This window comes from Taudactylus pleione, unplaced genomic scaffold, assembly GCF_031769625.1.
Source record: "Taudactylus pleione unplaced genomic scaffold, aTauple2 ptg000391l, whole genome shotgun sequence".
NCBI classification, from domain to species: domain Eukaryota; kingdom Metazoa; phylum Chordata; class Amphibia; order Anura; family Myobatrachidae; genus Taudactylus; species Taudactylus pleione.
Window position 1 is genome coordinate 6,043,180 of NW_028284792.1, and position 17,383 is coordinate 6,060,562.

The following is a 17,383-nucleotide window of genomic DNA, read 5'->3' on the forward strand; positions in this document are numbered from 1 at the left end:
TTTTGCAAAAACCACCCTTCCGTGTTTTGGGTTCTGGGTTTTGTGTTTTGGATCTGTATTTTTTTGAAAAAAAGCATAAAAACAGCTAAAATCACAGAATTTGTAGGTTTTTCTGCTCCTATGCTATTATTAACCTCAATAACCTTAATTTCCACTCATTTCCAGTCTATTCTGAACACCTCACACCTCACAATAGTGTTTTTATGTCCAAAAGGTTGCACCGAGGTAGCTGGATGACTATGCTAAGCGACACGAGTGGGCGGCACAAACACGTGACCCATCTAGGCGTGAAACTGCAGTGGCGGACAGGATGGCAGTTTGAAAAACTAGGCCCCAAACTGTACATAATGCAAAGAAAAAAAAGAGGTGCAAGATGGAATTGTCCTTGGGCCCTCCCACCCACCCTTATGTTGTATAAACAGGACATGCACACTTTAACAAACCAATCATTTCAGCGCCAGGGTCTGCCACACAACTGTGGCTGAAATGATTGGTTCGTTTGGGCCCCCACAAAACAAGCTGGCAATTAATCTGTCCCTGCACAAACTGGCTCTACGGAGGCAAGATGTCATCCTCATCCTCCTCATCCACCGATTCCTCAACCTCTTCAGTGTGTACATCCTCATCCTCACAGAGTATTAATTCGTCCCTGCTGGAACCACAGGTCCCTCTGTACGTTCTGGAGGCTGGTCTCCCTGGAAGAGTTGAATTGTTGAAGTTGTATGAACATCATCTTCTCCACATTTGTGGAAGCAACCTCCTACGCCTTTCGCTGACAAGGTTCCCGGCTGCACTAAAAACTCTTTCGGAGTACACACTGGAGGGGGGGCAACTCAGGTAAAATAGAGCCAGTTTGTACAGGGACCTCCAAATTGCTTCTTTTTCCTGCCAGTACAGGTACGGACTGTCTGACATGCCTACTTGGATGCTGTCACCGATGTAATCCTTTAACAGACAGACGCAAACTTGTCGCTGCTGCTTTGAGGATTCAAGTGCGGCTACAGCCCACACAATTCACAAAGACAGAAAAAAAAAAAGAATATTTTTATTGTTTGTGGAGCACACTTTGAGGGTTACACCACCCTTTAACAGACAGACGCACGCTTGTCGCTGCTGCTTTGAGGATGCAAGTGCGGCTACAGCCCACACAATTCACAAAGACAGAAAAAAGAAGAAGAATATTTTAATTGTTTGTGTAGAACACTTTGAGGTGTCACCACCCTTTAACAGACAGACGCACGCTTGTCGCTGCTGCTTTAAGGATGCAGGTGTGGCTACAGCCCACACATTTCACAAAGACCGAAAAAAAAAGAACAATATTTTAATTGTTTGTGAAGAACACTTTGAGGTGTCACCACCCTTTAACAGACAGACGCACGCTTGTCGCTGCTGCTTTAAGGATGCAGGTGCGGCTACAGCCCACACAATTCACATAGACAGAAAAAAAAAGAACAATATTTTAATTGTTTGTGTAGCACACTTTGAGGGTCTCACCACCCTTTAACAGACAGACGCACGCTTGTCGCTGCTGCTTTGAGGATGCAAGTGTGGCTACATCGCACACAAGTCACAAACACATTAAAAAAATAGTTTTTTATTTTTTGGAACACTTTGAGAGTTACACCACACTTTAACAGAAAGACGCACGCTTTTCGCTGCTGCTTTAAGGATGCAGGTGCGGCTACAGCCCACACATTTCACAAAGACCGAAAAAAAAAGAACAATATTTTAATTGTTTGTGTAGAACACTTTGAGGGTGTCACCACCCTTTAACAGACAGACGCACGCTTGTCGCTGCTGCTTTAAGGATGCAGGTGCGGCTACAGCCCACACAATTCACATAGACAGAAAAAAGAAGAAGAATATTTTTATTGTTTGTGTAGCACACTTTGAGGGTGTCACCACCCTTTAACAGACAGACGCACGCTTGTCGCTGCTGCTTTAAGGATGCAGGTGCGGCTACATCGCACACAAGTCACAAACACATTAAAAAAATAGTTTTTTATTTTTTGGAGCACTTTGAGAGTTACACCACCCTTTAACAGACAGACGCACGCTTGTCGCTGCTGCTTTAAGGATGCAGGTGCGGCTACAGCCCACACATTTCACAAAGACCAAAAAAAAAAGAACAATATTTTAATTGTTTGTGTAGCACACTTTGAGGGTGTCACCACCCTTTAACAGACAGACGCACGCTTGTCGCTGCTGCTTTAAGGATGCAGGTGCGGCTACAGCCCACACATTTCACAAAGACCAAAAAAAAAAGAACAATATTTTAATTGTTTGTGTAGCACACTTTGAGGGTGTCACCACCCTTTAACAGACAGACGCACGCTTGTCGCTGCTGCTTTAAGGATGCAGGTGCGGCTACAGCCCACACAATTCACAAAGACAGAAAAAAGAACAATATTTTAATTGTTTGTGTAGCACACTTTGAGGGTGTCACCACCCTTTAACAGACAGACGCACGCTTGTCGCTGCTGCTTTAAGGATGCAGGTGCGGCTACAGCCCACACAATTCACAAAGACAGAAAAAAAAGAACAATATTTTAATTGTTTGTGTAGCACACTTTGAGGGTGTCACCACCCTTTAACAGACAGACGCACGCTTGTCGCTGCTGCTTTGAGGATGCAGGTGGAATCTAGACGGGATTTGGAACCGAGGACACACTACCTCCATCAATTGTCTAAATCCCACTGCACTAATGTCGGATACCGGACGCACGTCTAACACCAACATAGCAGTCAAGGCCTCAGTTATACGTTTTGCTTCAGGATGACTGCTGTCGTACTTCATCCTCATCGCTAGGGACTGTTGGAGGGTCAATTGTTTAGTAAAAGTAGTGATGTTCCTACTTCCTCTCTGGGATGATGAACAACTCCCAGCAGCAGCAACAGCACTAGGAGGAAGAGGTTCTTGATCTTTCCCTATTTTATTTTTATCGGAGAAAGTTTGGTCCTCCATTTATGTTATATTGATATATATACGTGCGGCTAAAGCGCACACAAACACAGAAAATATTATTTTATTTTTGCTGGAGAGTAGTGCACTTTGTGGGTTACACCACCCTTTAAGAAATGAGCCAGCCGGCTCTTTACTTATGGGACACAGGCGCACGCTTGGCGCTGCTCCTTTGTTGATGCACGTGCAGCCACAGTGCACACAATTCACAAACACAGAAAATAATTTTTTTTTTGGTTTGGACTGGAGTGTACTTTCGGGGGTTACAGCACCCTTAACGGTCAAGCCAGCCGGCCCTTTACTTATGACACAGGCGCACGTTTGGCACTACTTTGTTGATGCACGTGCGGCTACTGCGCACACAATTCACAAACACAGAAAATAATTTTTTTTTTGGTTTGGACTGGAGTGTACTTTCGGGGGTTACAGCACCCTTAACGGTCAAGCCAGCCAGCCCTTTACTTATGACACAGGCGCACGCTTGGCACTACTTTGTTGATGCACGTGCGGCTACTGCGCACACAATTCACAAACACAGAAAATAATTTTTTTTTTGGTTTGGACTGGAGTGTACTTTCGGGGGTTACAGCACCCTTTAACGGTCAAGCCAGCCGGCCCTTTACTTATGACACAGGCGCACGCTTGGCACTACTTTGTTGATGCACGTGCGGCTACTGCGCACACAATTCACAAACACAGAAAATAATTTTTTTTTAGGTTTGGACTGGAGTGTACTTTCGGGGGTTACAGCACCCTTAACGGTCAAGCCAGCCGGCCCTTTACTTATGACACAGGCGCACGCTTGGCACTACTTTGTTGATGCACGTGCGGCTACTGCGCACACAATTCACAAACACAGAAAATAAATTTTTTTTTGGTTTGGACTGGAGTGTACTTTCGGGGGTTACAGCACCCTTAACGGTCAAGCCAGCCGGCCCTTTACTTATGACACAGGCGCACGCTTGGCACTACTTTGTTGATGCACGTGCGGCTACTGCGCACACAATTCACAAACACAGAAAATATATTATTTTTTTAGCACTTGGGGGGAGCACCCCTGATGGACAGAGCACCCCCTGGACAACACTACAGCACTCCTTTAGGACTGGAACACTGCACAGGACTTTGGAGTGGACACAGCCCCTATGAAGAACTGACTGCACAACACAGTCCAGCCAGCCCCTATGGACTTTGAAGTAGTGGACACAGCCCCTATTAACAACAGCAGCACAGCACAACACAGCCAGCCTGTATGGACTTTGAAGTAGTGGACAACAGCAGCACTACACTACACTACACTACACAGCCCTAACTCCCACCCTCCCTCTTCACTGTCCACAGCCGAGTGAGAAAATGGCGCCGACGCGGGTACCTTATATAGGATCCAAAACCCGCGAGACTCGGAAGGCGGGATGATGACGTTTTGCCTCGATTTCAGATCCGAGTCAGGCGGGAAAAGTCGAGCCTGACTCGGATCGGACTCGGATCGGGGGGGCTCGGGGGGGTTCGGATTTCAGAAATCCGAACCCGCTCACCCCTAATATATATATATATATATATATATATATATACATACATACATATATACATACATGTAGGTATGTATATACTATATATTAACTGTAAAAAAAAACAATATTCAATGCATAGCAACCAGACACTGCTTACATTTAAACTGTTTTAGAGGAATTGTACTGTACTGTAAATCCCACTGCGTTAATAGTGAAGATATCTTTGCCACAAGTTTTAGATATATTTTTCTTCAGAAGTCATTATCCAAGGTTACTTTGTGTCTTTCCTCTCCTTTGAAGAGTATACAGTAGTTTGCAATGTATGTTTGGTAAGGCTTCCTAATAGCAACTAGCTAAATGCACATGGATAATTGTTCTCACATATTAAATGTCACAGTGCCATATCTTGTAATTAAACTCCGCAATAGACTGCACAATAATAGGTTTCTGTAGTTTTACCTGGGTGTCAATTTCTCATAGAGAGAAAATGATTTTTTACCAGTACGATACAAATAGTTTTATACTCTACTCAGATAATAATCGGAATCGGTATGACAATACCGACGCCAGAAGGCAGAAAACTGAAGATCCCAGCAGGGTTAGTATTTTAACTATCCCTAAGCATCCACCCCTAACCTTCCTTTAGGGGTGCCTAACCCTAACCTCCCCCCTAGTGCCTAAACCTAACATCCCCAGGGGTGCCTAAACCTAACCCCCCCTTGCCGCACCCTAAACCTAACCTTCCCGGGGGGGTGCCTAACCCTAACCTTCCCCCGGGGGTGCCTAACCCTAACCCCCCCTTCCCCTAGCCTAACCCTAACCCTCCCGGGGGGTGCCTAGTCCTAAGTCCCCCCGGGAGCCCCTAAACCTAACCCTCCCCCCACGCGGCTGTCCGCTCGCGACGCCCGGATTCCCTTCATTTGGTATGCGTCGGGATTTTGGCTGGTGGATAATGATAGGCGTCGGGATTTCGACGCCTATCATTAGTCCCATGCCGAGATTTCACAGTCGGGAAGCCGGCTGTCGGCATTTCAACCACCGGCTTCCTGACCGCATACCACAATAATCCTTTATTACTAAGAAAAATTTTATTTAGGATTATCAGACATAATAATGTCATACAAATTACCTTACTGTCTAAATTATTTAACTGATGCACATGCTAACGATTGGGAACATGTTAGCAGAAGATTTAAATTGGTTTAAAAATTCAGATTCTACCTATCATTCTCTTGCATTCTAGAAAATTATACACAGAACCTGATTGGTTGCTAATAGGCAACATCACCACTTGTCTGTTTTAGAAGCTTTAGTAAATATACCCCATAGATTGGGTATGAAGTGCTGCATCTTCTATTAACTACCCCTCTTTTTAAGGTATGTAGTGATGAGCACAATTTATCAGAGTATTATCCAGATGTAGTAAGAATTATTTTTCATTCTTAATGGATTTACAGAGGCAGATTCAATTAAATAAATATGGAGACACTGTTTGAGCCTTGTGTTATGTTGCTCTGCAGGAAGTTACTGGTTCAAATCATTGTTTATTTTAAAAATAAGCAATGTTTTCTAAACCATAATACTTTTGTGAGCAAAAGCATGTTGTGGAAAGCTGTGATAGGCTGAGGATTGAGAATTACTGTAGATTATACTTACACCATATGACTGCCTTTTGGACATCCCATTGAAAAAAATACAAAATTAACAATACCTTCAGTGTCATGACATTGCACATTATTTGTATCATAACCACCTAAATGTACAATAAATCATCAAGTATTGCGTGTGGATGCTTTATAAATAAATGTTAATAGAGGTTATCTCATTCATAATGCATATTTGAATAACTATACACAAACATATTTCTATAAAGTGATGACAATATTATCTTTCATTTCCTGATGTATTGTTTTTGTCAACAATCCTTTAATAATAAAATACTGAGAAGCAAACAAACTTATTAAAACTTATTAACACAAATTGCCTATATTTACTGCTTATTGCTGTGTGGTGGTCCTGTTTTTTCTTAACTTTTCAAGAAGATGTTATTACAGTTTGCTAAGCAACTATCATGGCAACCACAGTTACATTACATACAGTATGCTGTAATGAGCATAGAGGATTTAGAATGCCGTTCTTCTCAAACAGTGCTAATCTTTGGGACAATTGTGCCGAAATTGTATAATCAACAATATTTCATCTTATAATAAGTTACATAGATAACAAATAAGTTTAAGTTGCTTGATTATTTTAGATTGTCTTTTGTAAATAATTTTTACATTAATGTGCTAAAGCATGGTTTTGAATACTTAATTTGTTATATTGGTGTATGTCTGGAAATAATTTAGAAATATATAAAATTAAAACAAACAGAAAACATTGTGATGTATCACTGTATAAGTTAGCACTTAAATCAAATGACCACAAGGAAACTAGGCAAAGAAGAAGCCTGATACATGCCGTACTATTTATTGTATGTTTGTGTAGTATTACTAATGCAGCTTATTATTTTCAGTCAAGAGAGCTTCAATAAAATTTTAAATAATACTGTAATTAATCAAAATGTTTAATATTCAAGAGTAATAAAATACACATATATGTAAATATATATATATATATATACACACACACATATATATACATTTTTACATGTGTATATATGTATATATATATATATATATATATATATATAATATGCGTAAACTAATATAATATACTGTGTCTTACATGCAATATATTGTTTTTTTTAAAGGTGCAAGACATTAAAATACCCTAAGGAACTTCCTCAGATTTCATTAATTTTCATCTTTGTAAATGAAGCCTTGTCAGTGATTCTTCGATCAGTACACAGTGCAGTGAATCACACACCTGTCCATCTCCTAAAGGAAATTATCTTAGTGGATGACAACAGTGATGAAGGTATTGTGATCTTTTACATTATTACATACTACTTATATAAAAGTATTCATGTTTGGAATTACATGTTAATAGTTGGATTGTACTCAGAGGTGCCTTTTAATAGTTTTGTTAACGTTTCAAATGGGTCAAATTCCATCTACAAACAAGGTGGATAAACCAGACAAATGACTAAAAACAAAAATGCAATGTCAAGAAAATGTTCAACAGTAGTATATCAAAGTATAACAGTATATCAAAGGCTATGTATTACATTATTAAAATATATGTAAAATTATGTAAAATTACTGGAGTGTCTAAAAAAATGCACTATGGGGGTCATTCAGACCCGCTCGTGAGCGTCAGGACGCTCGCAAGCGGGTTGATGTTCCCCACTGCGCATGCACACGAGGGAGCTCCGTCGTGTGCATGTGCGAGACCCGGGGAGTGACGGGCTTTCCATCGCTCCGTGTCTCGCACCAAAGGGGGCGTGCTGTCGATGTTGATTGACAGCACGCCCCCTTTGGTTGGCGTGCCGGGGGGTGCCTGCCAGACGGAGGCGTTCCCATGGGAACTAGTGATGTCAGTGGGAGTGATTTTGTCTCTGATAGAGCCAAAATCACTCCAGGGCTTGTGGCAGGGAGACCCTACCGCAGGGTCTCCGTCGCAAGTCCGATGACCATCGCGACCATCTTTTTGGCCGTTCGCATATGCTGTGGGTGGTCACCCACAGCTATACGAGCGGCCAGGAGGCCGCTCCATTTTCATGGAGGAGGGCCCTGATTCAGAGCGAGCGCTCTGGTCAGAGCGTTCAGCTCTGAATCAGGCCCTATGTTCACAAATATCTCTATCATTCTTGTGCAGCAGGTTTTCATGTTAGGCAGAATGCATTTCTCAAAATAGTTAATTTGTAAGTTTGTTTGGCTATGCAGAATTACCATTTGTGGGTTCCATAGCTCCCAAGTGTCCTGCTTTTGCCCGGATAGCCATGATTTAAATGCTTTGCCTCTCATTCCCCTTTGGGACAGCCTAGACGTTTGTGAGTTACTGTCTGTTCACTGTTGCTCTGTAGAGAAGCACTAAACGGGTACTGTGTGCATCATCCTTGGTGTGCAGGACATGCAAATTGCAATTTTAGTTAAGGGCAACTGGACAGGATAAGAATAATGGTTAATCATTCTGGAAGTGCTAGTGATACGTGACCATGGCCCTGTCTTGTCATTTTTAGGTAAAAAGGGCTACAGGGTTTGGTGAATAGATATCCATGATAGAGGATGACATCTCTTTTATGAATAAAATTTAATACAAATCAAAATCTGAAAATATCAAGTGCTTTTAAAAAGTGAACTTCAGGATCCCTCTGATACTGATTCTCTCAGTCTTGTTCTACAGCATATGTTGGTTGATTGTATACTTTAGAGCCAGACAAAATCCCTAAGTAATAGAAAAAATGCTGTTTTGCAAGTTTAATTACACTGTAGAGCTTCGCCCATGCAGGCTTTCTTTATCAAATAACATTTCCAGATGAAGGACAACAACAGAAAACCAAATGGGAAATAGTGCATTATACTGTAATATTGTATTTTCAGAGAAAGTCTGTATAGTCTGAATAGTTGTATTATCTCTGGCTTGCATAGGTGTGTGTTTTCAGTGGCAAGAAAAAAAAAAATTAATTAATTATACAGTGCATCCGGAAAATATTCACAACGCTTCACTTTTTCCACATTTTGTTATGTTACAGCCTTATTCCAAAATGGAATAAATTCATTTTTGTCCTCAAAATTCTGCACACAATACCCCATAATGACAACGTCTAAAAAGTTTTTTGAGATTTTTGCAAATTTAATTTAAAAAAAACTAAGAAATCACATGTACATAAGTATTCACGGCCTTTGCCGTGAAGATCAAAATTGACCTCAGGTGCATCCTGTTTCCACTATATATACTAGCTGAAGTACCCAGCATTGCCTGGGTTTAAATCTTCAAGTTATTAAGTTATTAATGAGTTGGATGTAACTGTCAACATTTAAAAAAAAGTTAGCAGCTTAGCAGCTCTTTCAACATGCCCATGAGAAAAAGTTCTGTCTGGCACACTCCGTCGTGAGGTCCGACCGGGACCCCAACCACTCCATTAGGCATATCAGGCCAATTGCCACCCTTTTGTGAAGCTTTCATCAAATCCATCCAGTGGAGGACCCAGAACAGGCTCCTTGGGTCAAAGTTCTGCCCAGCATAAAGCCATCCAGTGGAGGACCCAGAACAGGATACCTGGGTCAAAGTTCTGCCCAGCGTACAGCAGCGGGAGGTCCATCCAGGACCTTAAACCCCCCTAAAACCTGACCAAGATCCAACTGAACTACCTCACATTGGTTCCATCTCAATTGGTGCAGGGGTGTCTGAATGCATAACCAGACAAATATACCAATTAATTTTATTATATATATATTAATTCATATGTTTTATATATAAATATATTAATATGTGTTATATATAAAATGCATTGGTATGTTTGTATGGTTTTATATGGACAAAAGTATTTGGCCACACCTTTTAATTATTGAATTGAGGTGTTTCAATCAGACCCGTTGCCACGGGTCTATAAAAACAAGCACCCAGCCATGTAGTCTCCATTTGCAAACATTTGTGAAACAAAATGGGTCATTCTAAAGAGCTTAGTGACATCAAGCATGGTACTGTGATAGGATGCCACCTTTGCAATAAGACGGTTTGTGAAATTTCATCCCTGCTGGCAATTCCACGGTCAACTGTCAGTGATATTATTAGAAAGTGGAAGCATTTAGGAACAATAGTTGCTCAGCCATGAAGTGGAAGACCACGTAAAATCACAGAGCAGGGTCAACGACTGCTAAGGTGCATGGTACATAAAAGTCACCAACACTCTACTGATTCCATAGCTGAAGAATTCCAAACTTCCACTGGTATTAATGTAAGCACAAAAACTGTGTGGCGGGAGCTTAGTGGAATGGGTTTCCATGGCCGAGCAGCTGCATGCAAGCCTCACATCACCAAGGCCAATGCCAAGCATCGAATGGAGTGGTGTAAAGCACACTGACATTGGACTGTGGTGAGACAAATCATACTTCTGTGTCTGGCAGTCAGATGGGCAAGTCTGGGTTTGGCAGATGCCGGGAGAACGTTAGCTGCCTGACTGCATTGTGCCAACTGTGAAGTTTGGTGAAGAAGGGATGGGGTTATTTTTCAGGGTTTGGGCTAGGCCTCTTATCTCCAGTGAAGGGCAATCTTAATGCTTCAGCATACCAAAGATTTTGGACAATACTATGCTTCCAACTTTGTGGCAACAGTTTGGGGAAGGCCCTCTTCCATTCCAACATGACTGTGCCCCAGTGCACAAAAGAAGGACTATAAAGACAAAGTTTGATGAGTTTGGGGTGGAAGAATTTGACTGGCCCGCACAGAGCACTGACCTCAACTCCATCGAGCACCTGTGGGATGAGCTGGAACAGAGATTGCAAGCCAGGCCTTTTTGTTCAATATCAGTGCCTGACCTCATAAATGGTCTACAGAATGAATGGGCACAAATTCCCACAGAAACCCTCCAAAATCTTGTAGAAAGCCTTCCAAGAAGAGTGGAAGCTGTTATAGCTGCAAAAGGGGGACTAACTCCACATTAGAGTATGTGTTATGAATATAATGTCATTGCAGTCCCTGTCAGTGTAATGGTCAGGCACAGAATACTTTTGTCCATATAGTTTTATATATATTCAGGATACAGTATATAATATGGAAGCTGCTATAGCTGCAAAAGGGGGACCAACTCCATATTAGAGTATATGTTATGAATACAATGTCATTGCAGTCCCTGTAGGTGTAATGGTCAGGCACAGAATACTTTTGTCCATATAGTTTTATATATATATACAGTATATATATATATATATATATTACACACATACATACAAAAAATGTCTAAAATGTGCCACAATTGTAAAATAGAGAATATTTAATCCTTAAAGAAAACTACTAGTACTTTTTTTTAGATGTAATTCATCCCCACACTTTGGAGTTCACCCATTGGGTAGTGTAATGGAGAGAATGGTATCTTCAATGTTGAGATGACCACAGATGGTAGGTCTTTATACAGTCAGATCCTATGAGACCATTGCACCAGAAGCACCCAGAGAGTAGTACAGCAGCTTTTAGTGTGAAGTATTGCAAATGTATTTTGCGTAAAAAGGTAACAGACAAAGACATTTGCATCAAAAGCTTCCTTGAATTAATAATAGAACAGCACCAATGGTATATTGGCAACGCTTTTCCTTTATCTGGCCCTGCTATTGGGGTAATGGTTCTTGGCTGGTGGCAGACCAATATGGCAGTTCCGTGTAAAATCACCCTATACGTTTGGTCCATGGGACTTCATCAGGGGTATAGCAAGCCATAATAGGCAATGCATATGAAACAGAATTCCTTTTGATCAAAACACGGTTGGTGGTAATAACAATGTAGTTCAACCAGTGAATCGTACATAAACTACTGGTAAGTGATGTGAACTCCAGCTTACATGCAGAGAGATTCCTTGATTTACTACTAAAGTGTGTATTGCTTTATGCTGAAATTAACTTTCTTTCTGACCTTCCTATGTTTTACTCAATGACATACACAATGCTTCAAGTGTCTATATTTGCTGTATTTATAACTCTGCCACAACCAAGGCATTGTACACTAATGGAGAAGCATTTTTACAGTTAATATTAACAAATAATAATATAACCTAACTGTGTAGTTTTGATTAAAAAAAAAACATTGGCTATAATAATTAAATAATAACATTATACATTTAATATTTTAACCTTTTATTTAACCTTTTCACTAAAAAAATAGATATATTTTTTAATTTGAACTGTGAAGAGTACTGTATTTGAAGTTAGCCGTTTTACCATTTACCAATTTACCATTGAACATAGTTTGCCTTTTGTACTAAAAAAAACCCAAAACAAAACATAAATTTAACTCAAACATGTTAAAGCAGGTTTTACCACAGTAAAACAGACACGAACATGGATGACCCGGCTGTAACATGAACAAACCATGTGACTGATCATGATTATATTTTCTAAATTTGAGGAACTGATTTGTCCAGCATCTCTATTTGCAAGACATAAAGGTTTAACTTACCTTCATTACCACCAACAGTGTAAAACATGTCCTGAACTTCAATTTACCTAAAGCAGACCAGTGGTATGTTAACATCAATTTTGTGAATTTTGGGGGAATATGCATGCCACATTAAGCATTTGTGTTGTCTTGCAGCATCATCATCATCCATGAGCTATATAATTTGCATTTAAGATGTACAGTACATTTTGCATGTACAGGTTGAGTCTCCCATATCCTAAATGCTCGGGACCAGGAGCATTTTGGATTTAGGATTATTTCGGGTTTCAGAATACCTGAGGCCGGGATCCAATGGGTGCTGTGGGAGTGTCACGGAAGGCCCAGCAGGAGTTGTGGGGGTGGGGCATGTAAGGTGCCGCAGTGGATCCAGCCTGTGCTGCAGGTGTAACAGAAGCCTGGACGTATGCTGCAGAGGGTCTCGTGGGTGTCAGAGGGATTTCCGGCAGGTGCCGTGCAAAGGGGTCCAGCGTTTGCTGTGGATGTAACAGGAGGCTGCAGGGAGTCCAGCAGTTGTCACTGGGATTTCCGGCGAGTGCATTGGGTCCGGCTGGTGCTTTGGGTGTCACCGGAGTTCGGGCGTGTGCTGCGAGGATGTCCGTCAGATGTCGCAGGGGTCCGGTGAGTGACGTGGTGTCTGGAGTGTGCCGTGGGGGAGATCCGGCATGTGGAGGAGAAGAAGAATAATCTTTTCCGGTGAGAGAATGCCTCTGAAGCCACATCCATCTTCTAGTCATTGGCCATTGACACTAGTGACGTCATGACGTCAGGTCACGTCATGACGTCACGGCTGCCCCGAAATATTCCAGTTTTTGGAATATTTTGGTTTTTAGAATATATACGGTAATGGGAGACTCAACCTGTACATCTTAAAATGATACCTTTGACTGAATAGATTGGCATGTATTGTGGTTTGTAATCACTTTAAAAAAAATCATAAAATTTTACTGTGGTCATATTTCAAGCAATGTTAACTGGTTATCCTTATAAATGTGGATACCACTTCCACCATGCAACTAAGCCTGGTCCCTTGTGTCGCATTGTTAAGCTCACCTCAAAACCTAATTAACCTGCTATGCCCCCCCAGTAAGCCTGTCCATCGATGGGTGCAAGCCATCAATGGTTCATTATTCATAGTTTCATACCAACAATTTTAAGCACTGATACCCATCCCTACATTATTTGAACTAGGTTTACCAAGTTTTTATTGCACCATGTTTGTCTTTTACTTAACCAATAATTTGATGGCATAACATCACTGATTATTTAGGGTGTGTCTAAAAAGAATTGTTGTTTTTTATGAAATGTTCAAGTTTTCAGATTATAGATTTGTGTTAGGTTTGATCATTTTAGTTTTCTCCTTGTCATATCACATCAGGGGCAGATGTACTAAGCTCTGGAAAGTTATACATTGGAAAGTGATAACTACCAACCAATCAGCTCCTAACTGCCATTTTTTGTAACATGACAGTTAAAAGCTGATTGGTTGGTAGTTTATCACTCTCCAATTTATCACTTTCCAGAGTTTAGTACATCTAAATATTAAGATAATGTTTCTTAATTATTGGCAATTGTTCCCGATAATTAAAATTTCTGATAACTGCTATACATACATACTGGGAATACTTAGTATTTGTTGGTACCCCCCAAAGATGTCTATTTCAGTGCATATCCTCCAAATATATATTGACAAATATGTGCCTAAGTGTCTTATTGTCTCTATTATTATTATTATTATTATTATTATCCTTATTATTATTATACTTTATTTAGGCATGTTTTCAAGGATCCCTTGCTGGTATATGGTTCTGGACTGGAAGTCCATTATTGATCTTTGAGACTGCACTATTATAGACTAAGCTTATATGAGATACTGTATATGTGGGCATGTAAGTTTATTTCAAACAAACTCTGTTTTAGCTTAATTATGGTTACAAGCTTCATCAGTTAATGTTCTATTTATTGTATATTTTTATTGTGTGTATATTTTAGAATACTGGTAAAAAACATTTTATGTTAAGTATTAAAGCATTTATCTGAATATATTTATTTTCATTGAAAAGGATTGTGCTGTCTGTTGTTTTCACATTTTTTATCTCTAGTACAAAGATAAACTTCACAGTATGTACCTCGTCTAGTGTAGCAGTAGCCCTCTCTTTACATTTATTTGTTGAAATATCCTGTGCCAAGTATAGCTTTTTTATTTTTAGAATTTCATTTTTCAGCATTGCTTGAACATATATGAGGAGCTCTGTTTTACTACAACCTACTGGCCTTGACCTTCTGTCATGTGATGATCAAACTCATACATTGTCACATTGGCAAGCATGGATAACTTTCCAGCTGGAAAATGTATCATCAATTAAATTGTGATCTACAGTGGTGAAATATTTTAGCACTGCATTTCTTCAGTAAAGCTAGATTTACTCAATGACAGGAAATTTTAAAGAGGATTAGAGGCATCAGCATTGCCTATAAAATACTGCTTGAGAAGATTCATATTAAAATAAAACAAATGTGCAACTAGAAAACATTGATTGTGTATTTAGGGTGGCAAGTACAAATCATAGTGTGAATGGTTTTCTACTTTGTTTCCGGATATTGTCTGCAATCTACTGTATGTTTGAATGGAATATCATTTATGTAATGTGTCTTTTGTGTATTTGTAATTATGTAAAGAGAGAATTATACTTATACATTTTCTTTGATCACATTTTTATTTTGTTCATTATTAATACAATGCATGCTATCAGTTGACCCTACCTTCTCAATGATTCCTATTGAGGAATTAAGGTTAAACATTAGAAAAATAATTCCCTGAGGTTAGGCTCACTACCACTTAGTTCCCCAAAATACGCACACTTTTTGAACACATGACTTTGATTCAGTTTTTTAAAGGTAAATTTAGTAAATAAATGAAGTGTATATACTGTAGTACTACATAAGGTTATGCTTCACCATAACTCTAAAATGTTAACTTATGGTTTCATGTCCAATTGACTTACATTTCTCTGAACTTCAGCCTTTAATATTATCCATATCACCATCAAATTATGTTGTGGTATGAGGGTTAATAGAGCAAGCTCATAGTGTATTGTAAAGGTTGGATCTCAAAAACTTATCCTGCGAAAGTCAGGGTGTGGTCAAAGACGCTATAGCTACATTCCATTTCTCAATTGTACAGAGAAGCAAAAAATAAACAATTTCACCATATAATACCCTCCATCCCGAACACGTTTATTTCATTACTAATTTGACTACCTAATAATAAGTAGAGGAACAGCAATTTTGTGTTTTACAATATATATATATATATATATATATATATAATATTGCAGTTCAAACACCCAAGACTTGCGTATATCAGCGTTTGACAGAACGCGCAAGAGTGGTGTATCTGTCTTATTAAATGGGCCCTGTTGTGACAAAATTAATATGTGAAGCTACGTGGAGATGATGTAGAGTGACATAGATACAGAATAGGAGGAAAAAATTGTACAGGGTAGGCTATTTAATTTTTTTTAATGAATAAACATTTAACTGGATAACAGTGTAAATGAATAAAACAGTTGAAATGTTTCTGTCAGATGTGTATTTATGCCAGTGAGACAGTGATGTGCTGCTTTTCTCTGAGCAGTGTCTCTGTGAGTGATGCTATTGTTTACAGTGGAGTGACAGTTGGAAGTAGTTCAGTAATGTGGTTATAATGGGAGGTGTGCGATTGTTGTGAAGTCAAGTCAATCGACTCAAAGGTTTGGCTGTACGTTTGGCATACGTTTAATTTTTATATAGCAGTAGGGATATACAATAATAAAATTGGCACTACACTCTTACAATAGAAATACATGCCCTGGTGCCCTCGTGGATCTGCTAACATCAATAAACAGTCTGGGTGAAAAGGCTGTTTACAATAAGTATCAGAGAGACAACCTGTGTGAGTGATCACTAACACATGTTGTCTCTCTGATACCTATTGTGGAAGTCACTGTGAGTGGCGCCTTTTCACCCAGTTGTATGTTTGTTACTCAATCATGGCCAAACCCTTGAGTCAATTCACTTGACAATTTACATAATAGTTTACAGGCCGGGTTAGAACATAGGCTATAAGTTTTCCCATACCTCCTACTCACATTCACATTTTTTAGGTACTGGAGTACTAACTCCATTGCACATCTGCATTCACACACGATGCAGAATAGCTCACTTGAAATATAATGCACATTTCATGCTGCACATACAATATAAGACTTATAAATACCAAAGATGTTACATTTCAATGATTGATGCCATCCAGAAAAAAACATTTAGCACAATCAAGCTGATCTAGTAACTTTGTAAGTATCAGAGAGATGCTAAGCTCAAGTAAAAAATAGATACAAATACACAGGTTCACTTCTATTTGCTTCACTACTTTTACTTTTGTTCTTCATAATATTACTTTAAATGTCATTCAGATGTCCGGATACTAAATCCCCTTTCAAAATCAGGCTAATGACATCTATCTATCTATAAGATACAAAATGAGGTGCTTATTTAAATATAGTGTAATTTAATTTCTGACCAGTTAGGTATGGATTTTAAACTATAAATGTGATTACATTATGTTGTTATGACTGCAAGTACTATAATGTACATGTATAGAGTTGCTTAAAAAAAAAGGCTTGGAAATACCTATTTTAGAGTCCTACTTATTTTTGTTCTTTGCCAACTGATTATGGGCCTGATTCAGCTTGTATCGCAATTGCTGATATGCACGCAATCAGCCGATTGTTGCGTACTGCGCATGTACATGCAAGAACCAGCCACTGCTGTTGGGACTGCGTTCACAGTGACTACACAGACCCATCGCAGAGTGATTGAC

At 39.6% G+C, this 17,383-nt stretch overlaps 1 protein-coding gene across 1 annotated transcript in view; it reads left to right on the forward strand.

Annotated features, from left to right (window-relative positions):
* GALNT17 (polypeptide N-acetylgalactosaminyltransferase 17) overlaps positions 1 to 17,383 on the forward strand; it is a 492,961-nt gene that overhangs the window by 222,674 nt on the left and 252,904 nt on the right. The window contains exon 3 of the mRNA XM_088445857.1: positions 7,226 to 7,392. Coding sequence (XP_088301983.1) covers positions 7,226 to 7,392 — 167 coding nt within the window. The remainder of the gene's footprint in view (positions 1 to 7,225; positions 7,393 to 17,383) is intronic.